Source organism: Myotis myotis, unplaced genomic scaffold (assembly GCF_014108235.1).
Source record: "Myotis myotis isolate mMyoMyo1 unplaced genomic scaffold, mMyoMyo1.p scaffold_m19_p_13, whole genome shotgun sequence".
Taxonomy (NCBI): domain Eukaryota; kingdom Metazoa; phylum Chordata; class Mammalia; order Chiroptera; family Vespertilionidae; genus Myotis; species Myotis myotis.
Window position 1 is genome coordinate 26,999,024 of NW_023416317.1, and position 24,511 is coordinate 27,023,534.

At 48.1% G+C, this 24,511-nt stretch overlaps 1 protein-coding gene across 1 annotated transcript in view; it reads right to left on the bottom strand.

Annotated features, from left to right (window-relative positions):
* CLSTN2 (calsyntenin 2) overlaps nt 1–24,511 on the bottom strand; it is a 558,247-nt gene that overhangs the window by 17,966 nt on the left and 515,770 nt on the right. Inside the window, exons 9-11 of the mRNA XM_036332393.1 lie at nt 19,320–19,482; nt 7,784–7,950; nt 588–736 (exon numbers count right to left, since the gene is read on the bottom strand). Coding sequence (XP_036188286.1) covers nt 588–736; nt 7,784–7,950; nt 19,320–19,482 — 479 coding nt within the window. The remainder of the gene's footprint in view (nt 1–587; nt 737–7,783; nt 7,951–19,319; nt 19,483–24,511) is intronic.

Sequence of the window (24,511 nt, forward strand, 5' to 3'; positions counted from 1 at the left end):
CAATCAGCAAACCCCATTTCCCACGCTTGCTCCTGTCTTTCTGGGTCCCTCTCCTGGCTCCAGGTACCAGGAGATACCCTTTCACCTCCCAGGAATTTTTCTGGGGTCCCCTTTCTAGTTGTCTGTGGCAGCTGCTGTGGCTAAGAGTGATTGACAGGTGAGTAAGGGAGTTATCCACAGGCTTCAGTAACAGTCTCATCTCCTTAAATTACCTCCGCTCCCTGGGGACAAGAGCGTGCCTTCTCTTCCTCTCGCACTCATGCTATTTAGGAGCGCGTCAAGGCTGGGCTCCTTAATTTAATGAATATACACTGGTCAAGCACCTACTGTGTACCACATGCTGTGCCCTTAAATGACACCATTTAAAACCCAGCCCCTGAGAATTTATAGAAAAACAGTGCCTGCCAGGCATCTGAGTTGGCAAAACAGAATATTTTCTTTAAGAAGAAAACAGGAGAATAAAGATCTACTGGGGCCTCCTCAGAGGGATGGCAGAGAAGCTGGGGACGCTGAGAGAGGCGAGTCCTGTTTTGCAGGGGGGCCATCCCACTGCCTCAGCCGGGCCCAGGCCGCTGGCCTCCACTCACTGGACTTTGGATGAGACTTTGAGGCGCCGCACGCCCGCGGTCGGGAACTGCCTGGAGTTGATGTAGGAGACCTTCTGCAGGGCGCGGTTGATGTTCCCGATGTCGTCACCTTCCATCACCAGGACGGACTGCGAGGGGTTGAAGTGATACTGGAAAACAGGAGAGAATGATCACAGTGTACCCAGTCCCACGGAGACCCTCCATCTCCATGAAGAGGCCACGGAGGCCAGCGCCGGCATCTCCAAACTGTCTGCCTGTGCAGCAGCTGTGTGCACAGGCGACTGTTCTAACCCTCGAGCCACTCTAGGAACTGCTATGAATAAGATGTCAGGATCCTATCTGTGGGTTCAGATTATGTTTCCAATGCTCATGTGATAGGAAAGAAGGACATGAATATATTTTTATGTACCTACCTGGCAACTGTTATTTTTTGAATAGATAATATATCCACCTGGTTCAAATGGACATATGTGCTAAGTGAAAGTGTCCATCTTATGTCTATCTCCTATCGACCACCTTCTCCAAGCTCATCCCACAGGTAACCACGATTATACTAATTTCTGAGCGACAAATCCCATTCTTGTTCATAATGAGTTGCCCCCCTTCCTGGCAAGAGGCTTATCCATGCCTGTCCTATTGTCAACAGGTTTGCTCATGTGACTTACAGCCCCCTTCCCTGCTGGATATATATTTTCTGCCCTGTTGCACTCAGTAGTGGTCAAGTGACTTGCTTGGCCACCAAAATGTGGGCAGAGGGTTGTCTGGTTGATACCCAGGTGGGATAATAGCCAGCTCATGGTTTAGTGTGTCATGTTCCCTCTGCCAGGAAACCCACACAGTTCCCTCAGGGGCTGGTCCGTTAGCCTGGGTCTCACAGCGAGGGTGCTATGAATCAGAGCTACAGCCCATCTATAATGGACATGCGGTGTGAACAATAAAAAAATAGTTGTTACATAAGCCACCGAAAAATCACAAGCCATTTGTTACTGCAGCATAACCTAGCCTGTCCTAACAAATTATTCTTATGAATATATAATCAATGAATATTGATTTCCATTATTCTCTTTTCTTAAGGGTAACTTCTTTACATACTATGCCTAATACTATACCTTTGCTTTTTTTCATCTAGCTTATATCTTGCAACTCTTTCTGTAAGCTTCCTTATTCTTTTATACGGCCGTATAGTATTTTTTAATATCAATAAAATTAGTTATTAACCGTTCTCCTTATATGACCTTTGGGTTGTTTTTTTAGTTTTTCTCTAATAATGCCACAATGAATAGCCTTGTACACATAACATTTTATAAATGTGTAAATATATCTGTAGAGTTATTCCCTACAAATGAAATTGCTAGATCAAGGAGTATATGCATTTAAATTTTGACAAATGTTGCCAGATCCCCCCTGGCTAGGGATTATAGCAATATGCACGCCCTCTCCTAGTGTGTGAGAACGCCTCTTTTCTCAAAGCCTCAACAACAGAGCATGCTGTCAGTCTTTGGGACTTTGGCCAATCTGGTAGGTGATATACATACCATCTTAGTGTAGTTTAAGTTTGCATTTCTCTTACCATGAAGGAGACTGAGTATGTTTCCTGGGCCTAAGGAAAAATCTATCCATTTGAGCTTTTCTCTGAGATGACTTGTATGTCTTTATAAGAGTTCCTTGTTCTGTGCCTGGCCATGATGGGAGGTGGATGTCTCATGAACACTATGGTGACACTGACGCACGTACGTCCCTTGCGTTGTGGCCCCTACCCATCTGACAGCTTCATCTGATGTCTCATGAACACTATGGTGACACTGACGCACGTACGCCCCTTGCGTTGTGGCCCCTACCCATCTGACAGCTTCATCTCTGTCTCCGTCACCCGCATGCGAACGTTTCACGGTTCCCTCCTGAGGCTGTCTCGTCTTCCCTCATCCAGGTCCCCAGGAGGCTCCGACAGTGCTCGTGACGTGGTAGCATAATTATCCTAGTGCAGTGACCGTGAGCTGAGCGAGCCTTATCCCTGAATCCCAGAACCTAGGCCTAGGCCCTGTAAGCCCCTCCTGGGTGAATGAATGGGTGAGCGGTCCCCTCCAGCCTACATTTTACTCAGGATCATGTCTTGTTACTCCCCAAAGGGACTCTTTTTTTGCAGTCACGTGTCTTTTCAGTCAAGCCTCCATGGGAGTCATCAAATCCTGTTCTTCCCTTCCAGGGCATCCTGCACTTCCCAGCTCCCCTTTGCCACTTGAAGGCAAAGCCATGTGACTGCATCTGGCCGAGATGTGAGACAAAGTGAAGCGGCAGCTCTGGTAAAATGCCCTGCAGGGCACGCCAGCCTTTTTCTTTCTCTGCTCTGGTGGCCTATGGCATTCTAGGCAGAAATCCCTCCTCTCCCCACCCCCAACTTCGTGTGAGAAAAATAAACGTTTAAGCATGGAGCCATAGAGATTTTGGAGTCATTTGCTACTGGGGTGACTAGCCCGTTGGAGGAACTGGGCCCCTCCAGGCATGACTCGAACTTCCCCAAGGCTGTGTGGTATCCCTGGAAGGTGATGGGTTGTGTGGATGGCCATCCCCCAGTTCTGGTACAAACTACAGACAGATACAACTTTGGGGTACACTTCTCCCTTCTGGACTTCATTTCCTCATTTAAAATAGTGAGGATATTAGCATCTACCTGCCTGGGGCTTAAATGCAATAACACATATAAAGTGTCAATTTGTGGTAGCTTTTGTCATAATTCTTATTATTGTAATTATGTTTGCACTGAGTCTTGCCTGTGCTGCTTCCCCTGCCTTTGCTGCCCGCCTTTCCCCACGCTCCAGGTCCCTCCTGTCCTGAAAGCCCTGAGCAGGGTCTCTGCGCTGTGACGTCTGGTCACGAGCAGCACTCCCTGTGCTGGACGCAGAGTCCCCTGGCCTAGAGCAGGTGACGCTGCAGTCAGCCTCCGGCCGGCTTCTCTCTCGCCCGGGATGATTCACTGGCCGCCATGCACTGATGAGTCATGATACAGTAGTTCTAAATGCTCACAAATAACCATTTTCAGATTTGAGCAGATTCAAGGTCATTCTTCTCAAGATACTACTTATGTTCCCAGAGGTTTTTCTGTCCCATCACATCCCTGCTATAGGATAGCAGAGTTGCTGTCTGTCTCTCTGCCTGCTGCCCCTGGCAGACTGTGAGCACCTGGAGGGTAGGGTCTACTGACTTTTCTCAGCATCATCACAGGGGCTAGCCCATCAAAGCATGAAGCGAGGGGATGACCCTGCCGAGAAGGCCAATCTCTGAGCCTCGCATCGCATCCGGGCTGAACAGGCAACACAGCTCTTCCCCAGGACGGATCAGCAGTTCCCCGGGAAGTCAGCAGAGGGCACATTCCTACTGCAACCACCTCGGAAGGACCGGTCAGGGAACGTGTTGGATCTCTAGGTAACACTCTCATCAGAGCATTCCAAGGACTACCACAACCTTCACCATAGTTCTTGTGGAATCAATAAGGCCTTCTACTGAATAGGTGTTTGTTTTGTTTTGTTTTTTGAACTGCAGTGTTCACAGCCCTGTGGCATGACTGAGGTTGGTCTCTAGGTGTGTGGGACAAAGGGTGATATTGGTATTACCAGAGGGATGGCTTTTTGGGGATCCAGCGTTCACTCTGCCCTGAGAAGCTGTGTGGTAGCCACGGTGATTCCTTTCTTTAAGCCAAGAAGCTGCTGGACAGAGGGGCTTTGCAGAGTGGTCAGATCTGAGGGGCCTATGTCACCAGCCATTAACAGGCTGGAACAGGGGTGAAATTCCTGTTCAAAGCTCTGACCTATTCTTCGAGGACAGGCCGGCCATGGCAGTCTAGGCACCTTGCCATTACTCCCTTGGACACCTGCCAGCCTCTTGGGCTGGGCCAGAAGATTGGCCTCTGCGACAACTGTCACCCAGGCTTACTTTTCAAAAGACATGCAAGCCCAGCCCAGCTGGAGAAGGAAACTGGTTTTTTGAGAGCCTATTTATTAGGTTTGCTAGGGGAGATCTATATACCTATGTCTATGTACCTATATCTATATCTATATGTCTATATCTATATATCTATATCTGTATCATCTATAATCGATATACCTATATCTATATCTACATCTATATCTATCAGCTATATCTATATTATCTATATCAATATCTATTTATGTATCTATGTCTATATATATCAACTATATCTATATTATCTATATTTCTACTATTAGATACTAGTAGATATATTTCTACTATTAGATATCTATTATCTATATCTCTTTCTATAGCTATAAGTACATCTATATAATCAATATTTATATCTATTTCTATAGCTATAACTATATGTCTATATCTGTATTTATAGCTATACCTTTGCTATAGCTAATATATAAATATATATAAAGATGTGCATAAAATTCAATTCTTACAACATCTCTGCAAAATATTAAGTCCATTTTTAGATAAGGGAAGTGAGGCTTATGGGATAGAAGCACCTTGCCCAAGGTCACCCAGCTAGTAAATGTCCACACTGTGATCTGAACCACAGACAGTCTTGCTCCAAAGTCCCTGCTCTGTCCCTCTCTTCCACACTGTGCAGATGACAGCCACAGGGATGATGCCATGGAGATCAGAGCGGGGCTTTCTTCAGGAAGATGGCTACCCCACAGAGTTTTGTGTGGATACAAGACAGCAACCACCCAGACACTTAATGACTCCAGACACGCTGGAGAGAGATTCAGAAATGTGCATGATCCGGGGAAAATCAGTGAAAAAGAGAAACCGAACTGGGCTCTGTGAGCCGACAGGAAGTTTCCTTAATCCCAGGAGGACTTCACTTCTTTCAAATAGCCAGAGAGAAGGCGGGGGCCAGGAGAGAAAATAATAGCCACTCTTCAGCAACAAAATGAGGGATAAATGGAGGCAGGCAGGCAGGCAGTTTTAATCATTTTAAGAATGCCTTCTAATCCGAGTTGGGACAAGTCCCCGAGCCCCACTCTCCTTATTTCTGAAATGGGGTCATACTATTTAATTTGCTGTGGGGAGTGGGGATAATGAACTTAAGAGGGCCCCAGTGGGTGCGCTGTAAATCATGCGCCTGTCACTGACTTCTCACAGGGCACTCCGGTCCTTGCGAGTGGTGCCCTAAGGGCGTAAAATGATCCTTTGCACTGACTGGCTATGAGCAGGTAGTACCCTGAAAAATCAGACTAGCCTCCCCACGGGATGATCCGGCAAAGAGGAGACCCACCCAGGGACCAGGAGCAAACCCAGAATCTGACAGAGAAGGGAGGGTTGGCAGAGGGATTTCTGCATCGCTGGTCTGACAACACACTGAGGAAACAGCACAAACGGCAGGTCAAGGATCAAACTCCAGGCTCTGCATGTGAGGATGTGTGTGTGTGTGACATGTGCCGTGAGGGGCTTGCCTGGACCAGCTGCCATAAAACACTGCTGTTCCACTAGGAGTTAGTCTTCTGAGTTTCCTTCCTTGGTGGTGATTAGCTACTGAAGCACGTGTGTGTGTGTGTGTGTGTGTGTGTGTGTGTGTGTGTGTGTGTTTAGTGCATGTTAAGGTCCCGGAAATCTATTCTTGCCTTATCCTGCGTGTGTTCTACCATCATCCCCCTCTGACCCAGTCTCCAGGTGAGCATCCTAAACCCCACACGGGCCCAGATCATGTTCCCTTGCCCGGAGTACTTCATGGTTGCCTGTGGCCGACAGAAAAAAAGTAAACACCTAAACATAGCTAACAAGGCTCCCTGACGTGGCTTCTGTCGACCTCTCTGGTCACACTTTCTACCTTGGTCCTGCAATTTGGGCACTTGAACATTGGCCCCGGAGTCCCAGGGTGCATTGCGGGTTCCTCAGCCCTCTACCACCACTCAGGCTCTTGGCTCTGGCTAGAGTGGCCACCCTGTCCTCTCCCCCTCCTCTACCCCCTGCCTTTTTCCTGGTTGGTTCCTACCCATCCCCAAACTTTTTATTTTTAAAAATACCTTCCTGAATGCTGCTTCAGTTCCTGTAGGGGAGTAAGCAACCAACCAACCAAAGAGCAGGTAAAAGATAATGACTCCCTGTGGAATAGCCACCTTCCTGAAGAAGCCCTGTTCTCATTTCCATAGCGCAGTCACTGCCTCCTCCAAGGAGCCTTCCCTGACTGCCATTCCCCAGGTTCTGGAGCTCTGAAGGAGGACTGAGTTTCCTGAAGACAAAAAGCTAGGAACATTCCTTTTTGTGCCTCTTTACACAGCCGAGAACCAAATACATGGGTGTCCATGGAATGTTTGCTGACTCGACCTCCACTTAGACAAAAGCACGATGTGCTCAGCTCACGAGCCCTTCCAGAGGCCCCATCAGGGCTGCACAAGCCCCACGCAGCTGCAGTCAGAGGGCTCCCCGCTCCTGGGCTGCCTCCCAGCCTGGAGGGCAGCGGAGCTCCACGGGGGCTGGGATCCCTGGTGATGGAGTGAGGGCTACCAGGATGCTTATCCTGCTCTTTGCTCAGGACCCAGAGCCTTCCTGCAGTCAGGGGCTCCTGCGATCCAGGTGAGGCCAGAGCCATGCCTGCATGTCAGGCAGGCTTGCAGAGGCAGAGTTGGCCACATCCTGCCTTCCCGCCCCCCTCCCCTCCTGAGGAGCTTTGTTCAGAACGCAGCTTTGATTCTCTTGGATTATTCAAATGTTTGTATTTTACACACATGATCAAAATCCCGAGTCCGTTTACATTCCCTTTGATCGCCAGAGATTGCTTGAGGCTCAATCTATGCCTCAACTCAACAATGAAAGACCCAGCGACCTCCACATCTGCTTTCTAATTCTAGCCTGCCGGGTCTGACCTTCCTTTCTGATGTGCACCATATATGGTCCAAATTTTTTATCTTTAAAATATCTTCCTGCACGTTGCTTCGGCTCCTTTAGGGGAATAAACAACCAACCAATGAACAGGTGAAACACTGAGTCCCTCCAGGTAGACCCTGCACGTGAGCCTGACTATCCATCCACAGGGGCTTTCTCTGGAATTTCAGGAGATGGCAGCAGTGTCTATTCGGAGTCACAGTCACCAATCTCCCCGCTGTGGCAGCACCTTTTCCTGATGTGGCTCTGTGCCACTGGACAGGAAAGGACTCCATTTCCCAGAGTGCACTGGCCCTGGGCAGCCTCCTGCTCATAAACCTGATTGGGGGTGATGTTGGCTCCTTCCTTACCTTTATTCCTTGGCCGAGGCTTTCCAGGGAATTGATATCCAGCCCTTCCTTGCAGGCCTGCAGGCAGGAAATCACCTTCTGACTCTCCATCTTCCCAGGGCGGATGGTGAGACTGGCCAGGCTGCCATGGAAGAACTGGGCAAACCGCGGCTTGGTGACTTCTCCTCCTGGAAGAGAAAGAAGCGCTGTTGTTTCTGTGGGGATGGGGGATGAAACACCACTCCAAGGCACCGCCTGGCTCTGGAGCCAAGAACACAGTGACTGTGTCCCTTACACCTGAACTTTTCCTTCCAGGTGGTGAGCTTGGTGGCGAGGTTCTCAACAAGAGGATGTAATAGGCCACCAATGCCGTGACACTCCCAGCTGCACCTGGTTTAGGAAGCCTGGGATCTGAGAATTTTAAAATAGTTACTTTCAGAGACACACACTGTCTGAGAAGACAGGAGGGAAGAGGAAGCTGCCGTTGATTAAAAGCCTGCTGTGCACCGGGCTGTGTGCAAGGAACTTCACCTGAGTAAGCCTACAAAGATGGGATCGTTGTTTCCAACTGACACCTGAAGAGTCCCTGACTCAGGAAGGTTGAGGGACTTGCCCCAGGACACACAGCTCAACGCTGGAGCTGGTACTCTCGTCCTGGCCTGTCTGGCTCCCAAGCTGGCGTTTGCTCCCCTACGTTCCACTAAGAAGCGGACAGGGACTGAGGAATCCCAGAAAGCCCACACACCAATAGGCGCTGGCTCTCTTGAAATGAGTTGACTTCACATCAGCTCACATTCAGGTTCTTTGGCTTATATGGACGTCCTTGATTCGGATCTACTTCCGCCTTTCTTCTCCTGTTCTCTACTGACTGAGTCGAGTCCTGTCTGAGCTGGGGTCCACTTCTCAGCACATGGAATTGTCCAATGTGGCTTATGCTGCAAAGCCAGCCTGGAAGTTACCTCCTTGTATTTTCTCCATGGTTTTCCAAATCACTCCCCACCTCCCCAAGGTCTATTTGGATCCTCGCCTCCACTGGGAGGCCTTCCCCACTGACTTCACGGAGCTCAGACCCCTTCCTTCTCTGGGCAACCTACTCCAACACACTTAACCTTGATCTTGCTCAGTCCACAGGGGACTCTCAACAGATCTGGCTTTGAGGAATGACCTGAGGTGGCCATGGCTTGAGGTGGCCAATTTGGGGCCTTCTGTTCTGGGCTGTCAAAGCCCCCATGGATAATATGGCCCTCCAAGTCCTTAGCACACTCCTGCCCCAGCAAAAGGCACTTCTATTGACCTGTAGGAAGAAGGTGTGAGCTTGGTATGAACAGCAAAGCTGCCACTACCAGGGCATCCAGATGGTCATCCCCCAACTGGGTGTGGACTATGTTTCTAACACCTGTGAAGCCCTCAACATACATTCTATTATTGAACCTTCATCAGACTCTTGGGAGGTGGGCACTCTTCTATAGTTACAGGTGAGCAAATTCAGGCTTAGGAGGAACAAGTGACCCCAGGCCACAAAAGTAGGAAGTGGTGAAGTATGTGCCTCAGTGTGAATATATCCATCCAGGGAGGCCTCCTGGCGGCACTGGCCAGCCTGGTCCAGTGAAGCTCAGAGAGCCCATGCAGCAGCTCCATCCTTAAAAACCAAACTCTGCAACTCTTTTGAATGCAAAGACATTTTCCTACGCATTCTTTTCTCTCAGCAAAGCATCCACGTTCTATATTTTTGACTCAGAAATCCCAATCTGTGATGTACTCTATTTATCAGTGATGTAGCTCCAGGAAATCAATTCAATTAGCATTTTGCAATAGGAGGCCAGCATAAAATTTGAAATATATTTGCACTCAGGGGTTGTTGTGAGGCAGGACTTTAAAATATAATGGATACACTGAAAATCTCTTTCTTTTTACTATCTAGCCCAGAGTGACTGCAGACACCACATGGCTCCTCTGTTAATATTTAGATATAAACATACTCATGAATTATCTTAAAAAAAACACCAACCTGATTTCTAACACACAGGACCTCCGCTCAGTCTTTGGGAACATGACGTTGGGTTCCTGAGGCTAGATCTGCACACAGTTAAAAGCGTTTGCTGTATGCCTCCCCTTCCGTTAGATTCGGTTCATTGTAAGATGTGGACCATGCTCTCCAGGAGCTCACATTTAGTTGGGAGAATAAAATGTAGAAACTGGGACAATATAAAAGAGCAAATTGCCAATACAATAGATCGTTCAAGGCTGAGCGTGATTAATTTTCAAAAAAGTGATGTAGATAATGTGGCCAACAGATCACAGAGGGGAAAAATAATAGCCATCATTTATGAGGTCCTTAAAACATGGTGAGTTCCTTCATATGCTATTTTGTTTAATCCTTAAGCGGTAAGATAGTATGTTTGAGATCTTAGCCTCTATTCTTTTAATTTCTCCCCTCTGCCTCCCTCTCTGGCTTCTGCTCATCGCCACAGGGAGGGCTGTGACAGGGAGATGGGTATGGATCAACATTTGGGGGAAAATAGAGGAAGAAACTTTGGATTCCCCCAGACAAGGAAGTGATTCCCCAGGCAAGGGTGTGTGGGGGAGGGTAGACCACAGAGATGCAGGGGGAGGGCACCTGAGCCTGACACTGGGCTGAGCGCTGACAGGGGTGTGTGATGTTGGGAGGGGATGCTGGTCTGGGCATCAGGACGGAGGAACAGATGGTCTTACAGAGAGAGCATGAGGAGCAGTGGAGATAGTTCTGTGCCTCTCAGTAAGGCTAGGAGACCCCGAGAAAGCTGCCAGTCCTGAAGCACCGCTAGTGACTGAGGACCAGAGAGGTGAGCACCCCTTGGAGGTCCCCTCAACACCCAAACATCATATAAATCCCCCTGAAATCAGCTGGCACCCTAAGGAAGCGGCAGGACTCTAAATCTGCGAAGGTTAAGTCCCTACTCAGATGGAATGGGAACTTGAAATGATGAATGTGAAAAAAAAACCCTAATTTTTTTCCTTTGTGAATCCAGATTCTTCCCTGTTTCACTTACAACTCCTTTGACATGATGCTTTCAAAGTTAGGCTACTTGTCCAAGGCCATACAGCCAGGAATTAGTGAAGCCCAGATTCAAATTCAGGCCTTGCGTGCTCCCAAGCCCTTGACCTGCACGCCACACCATGAGATGTGGCCGGGAGGGCTCCAGCAGGATTTCTTGGGGGTGTCATGATTGGGCTGCTTCATAAAGATGGGGACAGGCTGGGACTGACACCTGCCAGGAGAATGGCCAGTTCTGCTGGGCTCTGTGGACAATGAATGAGTTCAGCAGCAACTCCCAGCGACGTGTGCCAGGTCTGCGGGGAAAAACAGCCTTTGGCGAGTGTGAGCTAACACAGCCAGTGCTCTTCGGAGCCAGAGTTTGCACTGGGAATGGGTCCCCCTCGGCTTTCTTTCAAGTGAGAGGTGGGGCCCACGCACTCTAAAAAGGGCTTTTGAATCATTAATGTTCCCTTTCCTTTAAGGGTGAGTCAAGGATCAATGCGCGCGAGCGTCCTAGGTCTCCTCCCTTTGCAGAGTGTGGGCCGGTGCGGCTGGCCTTTCCTTTCCTGCTGTCATTCCCGTAGCTAGTTAGTCAGACACACCGGGAAGGGCTGGAGGCCACGCTCCCTCTTGCTCCAGTCGGATGCTGCTCTGTGCGTGGCTGGTTGGTGGGGACGCCTCTCCCTGAACACAGTTTCATGGATGGCTGGGTATCAGTTTTGAGCAATGCAAATGGTGAGACCATCTGAAATCTTGCTCTCTCCCATTTCCTCATTTCAGCGATGGAGACGTCCACAGAAACGCAAAGGCCAAGTGAAGTGTGTAATAGACCCCTATGAGCCGCAGCTTAAACACTGTCCACACGACACCAGGGGGTGGCCGCTGTAGGTCGCGGGCAACTTGTGGAGACCGATGATCTGCCATCATGGCTGGCCAAGACACATTCTCAGTAGGCCTTCCCAACCCTTCAGTGTTTACGCATCCACTCTCTAACCTTTCCGGCAAACATTTATATAGCATGTTCTAAGTGCGTAAAGCATACAGCTCCCTGTGGACCTACATTCATGCGGGAATGAATGGAAGGGCCCTCGCATGTCACCAGTAAATCTCCTTCATTCTCCTGATGAAGAACTGAGGAGCACAGCAGCAAGACACCGTTTTCAAAGACCCAGAGCGGATAAAACACCAGCAGCAGCGAGGATTCGGAATCCTCCTCTTCAGACGCCAAACTCCCCTTCCTGAGGTCTGGTGTGTATTCCTAGGTCCCTTTCTGCCAGACACTAAAATGAGTGCAGACATGTGAAGTACATGCCTTCATTTAATCAGCTTGGTCTAATGTAGTACAAGTTATCTTAATAAAGTCTGTGTTGAAATTATTCTCCATCCCTAGGGTCTGAGCTCTGCAAGGAGGAGGCACGTGCTAAACCTGACAGGCCTGTGCCTACCCTTCAGCCCTCAGCTTGACTTCGTATGCTCTGTGGGGGAAAATGCCCAGAAAGTTGGGGCAAATGATTAACCTCCAGGTTCCGGAACCCTCTGCCTTCCTTCCTTGGCTGTGAAACACCATCTGGCTTCCCATGACCCTAGAAGCAGAGGTGGCGTCGCAGCATAAGGAAGGCTGGGGGCTGTGGTGGCACAGACCTGGGTGCAAATGCAGACTCTTTGCGACCCTTGCCAAGGGTCTAAGTCTCAGTTTTCCCATCAGCAAGATGGGAACTGTAACCATACCCACATCGCCTGGGTGTTAAAGGAAAAGGTGCCAAGAGGTGAGCACAGAGCAGGAGCTCAAAGGGGCAGCTAGTTCAAGTGGCATGAAGAGCCAAGGAACTCCTGGGTAGGGTTACACCATGCGAGTTTCTCCATCTCTCTCTTCAGTGGCCTTGCTCCCTTCTTTTCCTCCCCTCTGGTGTGTCCTTCAGAGAAGCGAAAATGATACTGTTTTTACTCTAAGGCCCTTGCCAAATATTCTAATTAATATAATTTTCAAAATAAGATACAGTTAGAATTATAACCCAATTATACTGTGTTTCCAGGCATGAGTCACTGAATTTTAAAGCTGATTTAATGCGCATTCCCTTTAAACCAATGCACGCTCGTGTCAAATTAATTCCAGGGCCTAGAACAATCTTCCCTTGATTTTTAAATACAGACAATGCTGAGAGACCCCCTGTTAATCATTCCTGTGTGTGGGACCATGACCCATACATACACTTGCGTCAAAACAGCCTGGGAAATGGGCTGTAACTAAACAAACGTTAATTATTGACCTCCTCTAGGTCCTGGAGCAGGGGGAAAGGGGAAGAGAGGAGAATCCGGGAGAGCAGACGGTCCTGGCCTTCTGCAAACTCATGGCCTAGTAGGGGATGGAGATCTATATGAATAGCTCTGGTGGGATCAACCGGAGGACTTGTATGCATGTATGTAAGCATGACCAATGGACACAAGACACTGCGGGGAGGGGGTGAGAGCATGTGCCGGGGGGCAAGGCTGAGGGAAGGTCAATGGGGAAAAAAAGGAGACATATGTACTACTATTTGTAATACTTTAAACAATAAAATTAAAATAAGTAAATAAATAAATAACTCTAGTGGGATGTTTTCCAAAGAGTGATCCTGGGCCACTACTCCACAAAGGGCAGCTCCACAGTGAGATAAGATGAAGGAATTTAGCCTAAGAAATGTCAGACTGGTTGCTTTATTGGTGGGCTTTGGAGAGCTTTTAATAAGCTAACAGGCGCGGTGACTATCAAGCTTGACCCTGGCCTCCTTGTGGAAGGGCCCCTGCGGCACCAGAGCCGCTTCAAGCCGCCTGTGGGAAATGCCACCTGAACGCAAGGCAGACTGCGCTGGCACGTGCCTCCTTCTTGCAGAGCTCAGACCCTAGGGATGGAGAATAATTTCAACACAGACTTTATTAAGATAATTTGTACTGCATTAGGCCAAGCTGATTAAATAAAGGCATGTACTTCACGTGTCTGCACTCATTTTAGTGTCTGGCAGAAAGGGTCCTGGGAATGCACACCCGACCTCAGGACCACGTGCGGTTCCCATCCTCCCCCGGCTCAGGATCACACGCTCTCATTCCTGCAGCTCTCAGGGCTATTTCTGCCTTCCACCCCTTTTTTGACCATTCCGATTCTTTGCCTTGGCTCCTCCCAAACACCACAATGGGGGTTCTGTGTGTGTCCCTAACAGGTTCCAGTTTATAGAACCATCCCCTTTTCTACCTCCTGCTGCTTTTCTCGTGAAGTAGGGGTGAGACTCAGTAAGACCAGGCGTTGGGTAGAGAAACCAGGGGGATGTCACGGTCAAGAGTGGGCAAAGCTGGACACCCTAGGAATGCCGAGGCTCGGGATGCTGGAGGAGAGTCCCCAGTGGAGGGGGATGAGGTGGTCAGTAGGGACATCTGTGATGAGATCTACCAAGACGACCAGGCACAGACTCTGAGGACCAGGCAGGCTCTAGGGGTTCAGGGAGCTGGGCTGTGGCTTCTTGAGGAGGTGCCATGTTTCAACATTTTGTTAAAAGTACTCTTGCCCAGATGCTGTTACAATAGATAAAACAGCTGCTCTGGCTGCAGTGTGGGAAGAGGTGCCCTGAAGTGTAGCCTGCAGGGGCATCTCCCTAAGACCCCAGGGGCCCCCGAAGGCCCTGGTCTGGCACAATCTGCAGCCTTCCTGGCTCACTCCCCTAGAAGCTGGGTTAGAGGACCTGGGTGCTTGGGCCCAGTTAACGGGTCCAGGGGTGAAGCAGATGTGAGTGTACCATTTTTATTATGTATGAGTAGAACTTGAATGTCTGTTGTTAGAAGTGGATGAGTAGGAGATAGAAGGAAAAGGACAAATTCGTCTTTAAATGATCCTCTCCCAAGGCCTGACCCAGAAAGAGACAAGGAACCTGGTCTTTGTTTACAGGCAAGCAGTTTCTGAGTCTGCGCAGACCGAGTGTGGCCTCGAGGGAGGGTGTGATTCTGCCCTGAGAACCCATGAAACCAAGCACAGAGGGGCTGGTGAGGGGGTGTGCATTGGCCCCACGGAGAAAGAAGGGCTCCTTTGTGACATGTGGCTCATCCTGACCACAATTTTTCCACAAATAAGGTATGCTATGTGCTCTAGGCTGTGCTGGTGACATTTCTTAAGTGTCAATGAACTTTCAAATTTTTTAATTACTAGGAAAATACCAATGAAAATGAAGGTCCACGGATGACTTTGGCTTTAAATTCACTAAAAGAACACAGTAGGCTAATTGGAGCTGCAGAGCACTGCCCGGCCACAGTGCGAGAGCCAGCTCCCAGGAGCACCAACGAGCAGCTGCTACACAATAATTTCCATCCCCATTGTTCAGCCCCAATTGGACATTTCACAAATGGGAGCCAGTTCCCTTGCCAACCTTAAACGCACCTGAACAACTCCCCTCAATTGCAGCCCCAATTGGAGGTCCACACAGAGGGCTTATGGTACCGAGATAAGTGGGCTCTGGAAGGTTCAGAAACATGCTGAGATGAGGGCTACAGTGTAGGCCATTAACTTCACAGCACCATGTCCTATTGAAAGAGCTTGGGATGTGTCCTTCCAAGACAATGGTGGCTCCGAGGAGGATATGAGCATTCATGCGAATCCAAGCTCCTTAACGAGGCAGCATGACATCCTACGGTCTGGTCTCAACTCTTTTTCCCAGCCTCTTCTCCACTCATTCTGGTGCATGTACATTCTAGTGATAAGGTACCCTGAGCATGACCGCATCAAGTTTCCCTGCCATGGCACAGGTTGTTGCCTTCCTTGTATCTCTAGTGAACTCCTATTCGTCCTACAAAGCCCAATTTTAAAGAGTCAAAGGATTTTCTCCGATGCTGAAAATTTATTAATGGATTGTCATTCCTCTCAGGGAAGATACCCAAATCTTCCCCAAGGCTCAAAATTTGCATGATCAGATTCGTGCCTACACCACAAGTTCTATTTTCCAAGGCTTGTTTTCTGACCATTCTTGAGCCTCAATGGCCTTTCTGATCTACAGATGGAGCTGAGAGGGCAGGTCTGCGTGTGAGGGTTAGTCCTGGGGAAGTAGATCAAGGAGCATGCAAGGAGCCCTGGGGAGGCTGGAATCACAGAAGTCATAGAGCGCCCAGATCTTGCAAAGTGTCTGCCATGTTGAGTTTAAGTGCAAGGAGCAGAGAGCGGGTGGAGGAGGGGACCACAGATGGTTTCAAATTGTGACTTTCATTTGACTCAAACATGCCAAGGACACTGCATGTGCCCAAAACCTAACTCATAACAACTGTGAATTAGGTGTCATCCAAGTTTTATGCGTAAGAAAATAAAAGCTCAGGGAAGTTAGGGTTTCTGCTGGGTCCACACAGCTGATAAGAGGCAGGGCTGGGATTTGGATTTGATTCAAATTCAAACTTTTCTATTTCCAAAGCCTAAACTCTTTTTTGTTTGTGGAGGGCCACGGAAGGGAGTATACAGCAGGGGATTAGCAAAGGGCATGCAGCGTTCCTGTGGCTTTTCAGTTCCAGGGTTGTCAGATGTGTCAGAAGGTAAAGGGTTTATAGTGTCTGTGTCAATGTACATCAGCTCCTGCATTTTCCTAAACATGTAATTACATCAACTTAATGATCAACTAGCAATAGGGGCAGTGAGCCACAGTGAAAGGAGGGCATGCTTTGAAGATGTGGGGTCAGGCTGACTTCATGGGGTGACGTGGGGTGACCTGTCAGAGCCTCAGTTTCTGTATCTACAGCTGTGACTAACAACACTTTCTGATGTGACTATAGACATCCCATGTATGTAAAGAGTCTCCTTGCAACACTGGCTCTAAAAATATCCACCAAGAAATGACATTAAGGACTTCCACTCACATTTAATTGGCCAAAGCAAGTCACATGACCACACCTAACTCTAACAAAGATTGGTCCTAACATCTATCTGGCAAGAGGACAGAAATACTCAGTTAATACCTTAGTAATCATTCTTTCTCTCACATTCTTGTAAAATAAACATATACTTTTTTTTAATGTTTGAAAACTTTTTTTTTTTTTTTTGCGGAATAGCTTTCAAATACATTGTAATCAGATACAATATGAGAGCTATTTCTCAAGTGACAATTCTATCGTTAGATGTGGCCTAGGATACTAGAGAAGGAAACACCTCACTGAGAATGGATTCCAGGGCCACAGACAACCCTCCCCACCCTAGGGTAGAGGCCTGCAGAGCATTAGCCCAGAGGGATTTCAGAATTGCTATGGACCAAAGACTGCTGTATTTCTCAAATTCTTCCTCTTTCTTAGTGGAATTGTTTTTCAGTTATTCTGTCTCATTTCACTGTTGCATAGTGTGTGTGTGTGTGTGTGTGTAGAGGATAATGGTTATGGTTGTGAAAAATGATTCTTTCCATTAGTTCATATCTAGATCAAGTGAAGCCACATCTATACATCTATGCTGGGTATGGAACCTCCCATGTATCTCATCCTGATGAAGAGATCACCAGGAATCACTCAGAAAGCCTGGACACTGAGCTGGGAGCCAGTAACAAGGTGGGACTTGGGGTTGTCTCATTTAGGGAAGGGTGGTTGGTATTTTTTTTAATGTGGGAAGGACAGTCAAAAAATATCTGTTGACTAGGTGGACAGTCTGTGGTTCTCATTAATGCTGCTCATAAAATATTTTTGGTTTTTTTCCCAGCCACATTATAGATTTCACTTCCCTGTCCTTCAGTATGGCCATATGACTTGCTTTGGCCAATAAAAGGTGAGTAAAAATGATTGGTGTCACATGTAGGTGAAAACTTCAAGAGCTTGGGCTTTCTTTTTCTTCTTCCTCAGTATTCAGCAGTGTGCCTGCCCTGTCTGCTTGGGATGCAGATGAAGTAAAAGCAGAGACGAGCCTCCATTGATTTGCAATGAACATGAAGCAAGAATTATTTTCAGTAACTGAAAATCGGGGCTTGCTTGTCACTGCAGTACCACTTAGTCTATTTTTGATTCAAAGAGATCATATTAATTCTTTATGAAATCACTTTTTATTTTGGTGGGATTGTTTTCCTGCCCAGCGAGCATGAAAGTAGACAGCAGTGGTTATAACTGGCCTTGTAGAATTGGGGGCAGGTTTCCAGTGCAGGCTGGGTGACAGAAATCCAGATATGGTCTCTGAGGACCATTAAGGAAAGTCATGGTAAGGTTCATGGTCAGGACAGGAGTAGGACCCTCATATAGTATGGGAAGTATCAGGGCTATGCTCCAAAGTATCCACAGGCTGGCTGTAGTGCTGGGTAGGGCATCGAGCCACACCAGGGGGCCATCGCTCTAGCACAGCTGTGCTCAGTGACTAATGATTCCCGTGCAACCTCTGAGTCAGTGCCTTGCTATACTAATTAGTTTCATGGACTCTTGCCAGATGACAGTCTCTCTTTCCTGGTATTCTAGGGAATTCTGACATACTGAGGAAACTCTCGTCAAGTTCTATTGAAATGATTAAGGAACTTTTTACTATCATGTGACATATGTCAGACATCAAGTAGGTGACCTCAGCTCAAAAGCACTTCTTCTTTCCTTGCCTCATTCATGCTTTGTTTCCTTCCTGGATTTTGTATTCCTGCTCCCAGAGCTGCACTACCAGTGCATGCACTGACCCCATCGTTTATTGCATGGATCTCTCCAGAACTCACTCTTTGTTCCAGAGGGGCCCAGTCTCCTCTAGCTCACCCTTTGGTTGGCTGGTCTTCTGAAAGCATATTCTTATATCAGAGCCCACCTCTCCCTTCAGTCCTCCATGGTGAATGGTCCAAGTCACAAACCTTAGTATTTTCACAGAATCCATCACCATGAGGTGGGTCATCGCAAAGGACTAATCTGCTTATTTGGGGAGTATTTTCCTTCCCCTCTGCTCTCTCACTGGTACTTCAAAGCACCACAGCCCTTAAGGGAGCAAAAACAGAGTCCAAAGGATCTGAGTGAGAGAAAGAAGGGTTACATGCCTGTTCTTGGGAGAGCTGCTTTTCCTGATTCCAAACAGAAGACTAGCCTGGGTTTGTGTGTTGGAGGAAAGGAAGTGAGAAGGGAGCAGAGAGCTTTGAACTTGAGAGTGGCCTCCCATGGCCTCATGTGTGTGGGAAATTCATTGCCCACAGCTCTGTGACTTCCATGAACAGAGGGCTGGGACTTGGGCAACTTGTGTGGCCAATGTGGTACTTTAGAGAGCCAACTGGCCATTCTGATACAGGATTCTGTATTCAACCTTTTCCTATTCATAACCCAGTCTGAAACTGGCTAAGGTTCCAGAACAATAAAAGGCATTAGCAACTCAGAGGCAACCATGGAACTGCTCATGATGATCTAAAATTAAAATCTGGTTTCAAGCTAAGTATTTTATTATTACACAAGCTTAGTGTCTATGAATCCATATTTTTATAAGTCCTGTTTTATTAGTAAGTGATAGAACATTTTCTTGGCCAATTCCAACACCATTCGCTATTCCCTTTTCTCTATCAGTACCTTTCATAGATTGCACACAGATGGGCCAGGGAGAAGGACTTGAGTTAGGATTACCTTGCCAACATGCGCCGACCGTAAGTTGCATGGCTATGTGAGATGGATGAATGGGCCAATCGTTGGTCACCAGGTAAGGTTCATATGTTGCTCCATCCATGTATAAGGTAACCACAGGAAACTCCACATTGATGACATAGTAATGCCACTCTTTGTCACAAATCTAATGAAAAGAAAGAGAAGCAACACTTAAAATTGAATATGCAATGAAATAGCAAACAGGCTTTTATTCGAATTATCAAGAGTGGAGAAGGCATTTTTGGGTCAACAATTTTTATTGCAAAGAACTCAATGAACATAGTGATTGATAAACACTGAAGTTATACAAGCTCACATCAAACAGGATGGGGCAAACCATGGGGTAGAGGAATGCCTGAGAATGCAATCATCAGGCAAACATCTGAGTGAGGGCAGGTCACGTAATTACCAGCTATATAGGCTGGAAAGCTCTTGGTGGACAGGTGGGGCAGTGTCAGCTTAAATTTGCTTTGTATAAAATTTTTCTTACTAGAGAAAAATTAAATTGAAATTATTTTTCTAAGTTTGGGGATAGACGAAGCTATAAAAAGAAACAGGCTAGATCAAAAGTAGAAATGAAGATGGAGAAGGGCATGAGAAAGGCAAAAAAAGAAGAAGAAAATGAAAGAGGAAAGAATTAGGAGTAAAAAAGAAGAGAAAAGGCAGTGAACATGGGAAGAGGAAGAGGGAGGAGACGCAGAAGAAAAGGAACCACCCGATTCCTTTGTCTCTGTGTGAAGCTTTGCCTGGGGTGCTGTTGTAATCTCATGCTCTGTTTAACTCAAGCAAAATCCATTCTGAGAGAGACAGTCTTCCTTCAGAGGACTAGGCCTTGTCCTACCTTGGAGCACCTGGGGAGGCTCAGAAGGACCACAGATAGGTCCCCTGGCCTGGGCGTGGTCCTCCTGACCACTAAGACTTGTGGTCTTAGGGCTGGGAACCAAAACTGAACCCTAATCGGTGGGTAGGAACACTGGGGACTAGTAGGGAGTCACAGTTCCTGACCTTAAGGGGCTGAACCCCCAGCAGGCTCCAAAATGTTAAACCAAGATTGGGATATTTTGGGGAAGGAAGATCGGAAGCATAAAAGAAAGAAAGGCTGAGGAACAATGCTCCCCTCTAATCCCGAGTGAGTGCCTTGGAAGTCACGGTAGACTTTCTCTCTTCCACACTCCCTGTCCCTGCCATCCCTCGGCGCCCCACCGAGTCCATCTCCGAAATGTCTCTCATCTGTATCCTCTTGTCTCCATGGCCCCTGCCATCTGTGGCAGCAGAGACAGATGAGTTCTGCGTGAAGGTGACCCCAAGGTGAGGGCATCAAAGCCCTCCCACATCCCACAATGGATTAAACGCGCTGTTTCTCATGAATAGATAACACCAATGGGGACGCTAAATGATCTTTTCCCTTTCATTTTGCAGTAAGAATTTTTCCTTAATGTTCTTTTTATATTGTCCTATCTCATGTCTCAGAAAATTGCTCCTTTTGAAGCCCATTAGGCTGATAAAGCCTGATGAATATTTTAGGGGTCCGTGGAAGATAAGCAGAAGGGGCCCAGGCAGATTCTCCAAAGTCCTGTTACGCTCCACTGACTGTACAGCCCAGCGCCTGTTACAGCTCACCAGAGGCCCTAACCCAATTACACTCCCCTCCTGCTCCAGGCTCGACACCAGACGCTGGGCGGGGTGCAGAGCCCACCGGCTGGGCCTGCGTGACTGGGTGGGCCTGCTGCAGGCGTGTAGATGTGGCACAAAGGAAGACCTGGAGACAGAGTCTAGGGGTGATGGGAGAGTGAGGGACGAGGAAGAGGAAGCATCAATCTGAGGAGGCCCAGTGCACCCTGGACGTGAGGTTTGCAACCAGCCAGGCAGCAGATTCCAGAACCTGGACTATGGTTGATATCCGGGGATGTCCTCTGAGGCACCAGGAAACCTCTGGTCATCTCAGAGTGCAGAGGGACCCTGACATACCCTGTGCCCTTTGAAATGTAGGCAGAGCATGAGCATCAACCAGGCAGCCCTGGGGTCGCCCCTATCCTGGCTGCCACCACCCCCTCCCCGAGGACCACCCTCTGGAGCATGACTGCCCTGTTGGATCCATGTGCCCGCTGCCCCTACAGCACTCCACGTCTGCCCACGCTGGTAGAGGGCGGTCCGCTGGCTCCCTTTCTTTCATAACACTTACCACATCTGCGTAGGACAGTACAAAAAGTCCCCAGGGAGAAGTGAGATAATTCCATAGCTCGGCGGCAGCAGCAGCCCCTCCCAGTAGTACATCTTTCCTAGGCACCCCGCCCAGCTTTTCTTTTTTTTTATTGCTTAAAGTATTACAAAGGGTATTACATATGTCTCCTCTTTTCCCCCGCCCTTGACAGTCCCCTGGCCTCCCCTACCCCCCAGTGTCTTATGTCCATTGGTTATGCTTATATGCACGCATACAAGTCCTTCGGTTGATCTCTTACCCCCCTCCCTCCTGCCCCCCAACCCTCCCCGGCCTTCCCACTGCAGTTTGACAGTCTGTTCGAGGCAGCTCTGCCTCTGTATCTATTTTTGTTCATAAGTTTATAATGGTCTTTATTATCCATGAATGAGTGAGATCATGTGATATCTTTCCTTCATTGACTGGCTTATTTCACTTAGCATAATGCTCTTTTCTGAAGTGTGAATCGCAGTCCCAGGGGCTGTCTGCATAAAACAGTGACCTTGTACACGCAGCCTCGTTTTACGTGAATTTCCCACTTCATTAGCATATCCAAGACTCCCAGCAGCCTCACCCTATGCACCTGCAATAACTTTCCCACCTTGCTGGAAATGGGCCTTTCTGCTTATAGCATCCCTGAAAACAAAACCATAGCTGGGAAGGCTTGTTCGGATCACCTGCACAAACCATTTGGAAGTTTGCTGCTTTTACTTAACATCAGCATTAAAATGCCTTCACCAACTTCATTTTACATGGCGGTATAATATGGATATGCTATAATCTACTTAAATGTTCCCAATTATCAGGTATTCATATGCAACTGCAATTATAAATGATACTGCAATGAATTTCTTTGTGTATAAATATTTGTCTGCATTTCTGATTAAATCCACAGGAACGATTCCTGGAAGTGGAATTACTGGGTCAAAGGTTGGAGGTATTTTGTAGGCTCTTGGTACATATTGTCAATTTTTTTTTCCTGCAAAGGGTTGTGCCTTAGACTCCTCTGCCCTCAGAGTAGTGCATTGCACCCTTACTACATTAGGCATTAAAAAATAGAAAATCCTGGCCGTTTGGATTTTATGTGGGTCACAAAAGATGGCAAGAAGGATAGTATCCAAGGTCAGAAGGGAAGGGCCTCTGGGAGTGGGGAGCAGCCTGAGTCAAGACTCCGAGGTGTGAATGATTAGAAACTTCCCCTGTCAGCTTCTAATTGGGCATCCAAACAGGCCTTTAGCTCAGCCTAGCTTTATGCCTGCGGACTCCTCACACCAAGTAATCTATGAAGGCAGCTAAAGGAAATGCCTAATTAGGGTTTCATAAATGTGGATCTACGATCAAGAAGAAAACCCATATTAACCCTTGGCTAGAACTGCAGGGAAAAACCACAGCTGAAAAATGATCGAGCCAGGAGGAGGCAGAAGTCAATGTGTCAATGCATAGCTCAACCGAGAAAGAAGGGGAGTAGGCAAAGTTCTTTCCTGGGGGAGAGAACTTTAATTCCCGATTGTGACTCGTTGGAGAATGCAGCTGCACCAAGCATGTCCAACGTCATCCCCTGGTGCCCACAGCCTGCACTGGACCAAAGACCCCCTGCTCTCTGACCCGCAGGTGTGCTCCTGAGGGGGGTTGGGGCTGCTTAGCTGGGAGTGAATCAGAGACCAGAGACCCAGGGCCAGCTGTGGAGGAGTTGTAGCAGGGCCATGTCAGAGGAGGTCTGAGTAGGGAGTAGGCTGGTACTCCAGGGTGAGTCAGGGGCCAGGGAAGCCTCCGCGAGAGGGGAGAGCAGGCTGGGCGGCTGAGGGGTTGGCCCAAATGTCCTTTAAATGCCACATTGAAGTTCTGAGTTGGTCCCTGCCATTCAAGGCGAGGTGCATTTATGTACCAACCACTGTGTGCCAGGGAGCGCGCTAGGGGCTGCATAGGGCGCGGTGCTTGTCAGACACGTGCTTTGCCTTCAAGGGCTTCAGTCTAATGGCATTAAGTACACAAAAGACTCCAATGGAACGAGAATGGAGATGAGAGTGATAGACAAGGCACAGAGCACTGTGAGGCCCCAGGGAGGGGAAAGAGGGCTTCCGGCAGGGAGAAGGGGGTGTGTAGGGTGGATATGGAAGGACTGTTACGATGCCACTCAGAATAGACGGCAAGCACAACATTCCAGGTGCATGGAGCAGACACCTTTTATTCCTTGAATCACCCATCTCGCTTTTCTACTGCCAAGGAAAGTACTAAGTTGGGGCATGTGGAGGCTCACGCATTCATTCGCTTCTGCAGATGTTTACTGAATGTGCATCCTGCTCTGTGAATGAAAGAAAGCACTTGCTCTATGGAGCTTCCAGTCCAGTCACAGAATTGACAAAACCCTTGTTGTGACTCATGCCTGCACAGGTTTTTCAAGGTCCCAGGTTCACCCTGTGGAGGAGGGGGCATCTGATTGCACTGGCAGGAGGACAGGGGCAACGACACAGCTGGGAGGGTCAGGCTGGCTTGGGAAAGGTGAGGAGTGGGCGATGAGGCTGCAAGGGTAGATGTGGAACTGAGCCCCGAGGAGGTGGTCCACTTCTATTCTGTAGGCAATGGGAGATCTGGGTGTTTCCGGGCCAGAGGAGGAGGATGGTCGTCATAACAACAATGAATCTTAGAACACATTTTTCCATTTTGAAGCAGCTTTTCAGATTCCTGATCCTATTTAATCCTTGCTGCAATCTTACAAAGTAGGAGGGCCAGCTGTGTCTTAGGCACCTTTGGAAATAAAGGGAAGAAATGACATGGTTTCTAATCTCAAGGAATTATAAGGAGTAGGTGTAACACACACCCCCCCAGTGTGTGTCTTTCCATTTCACACACAACCAGTGGCTCAGCTCCACATACTCACTACACACACACACCCCCTCACAGCAGAGGCTGATCTCTTACGTGATGCACTTGTATGTCGTTGTCCCTGAATGGCCCCACTTGATGTTCTACAGGCTTT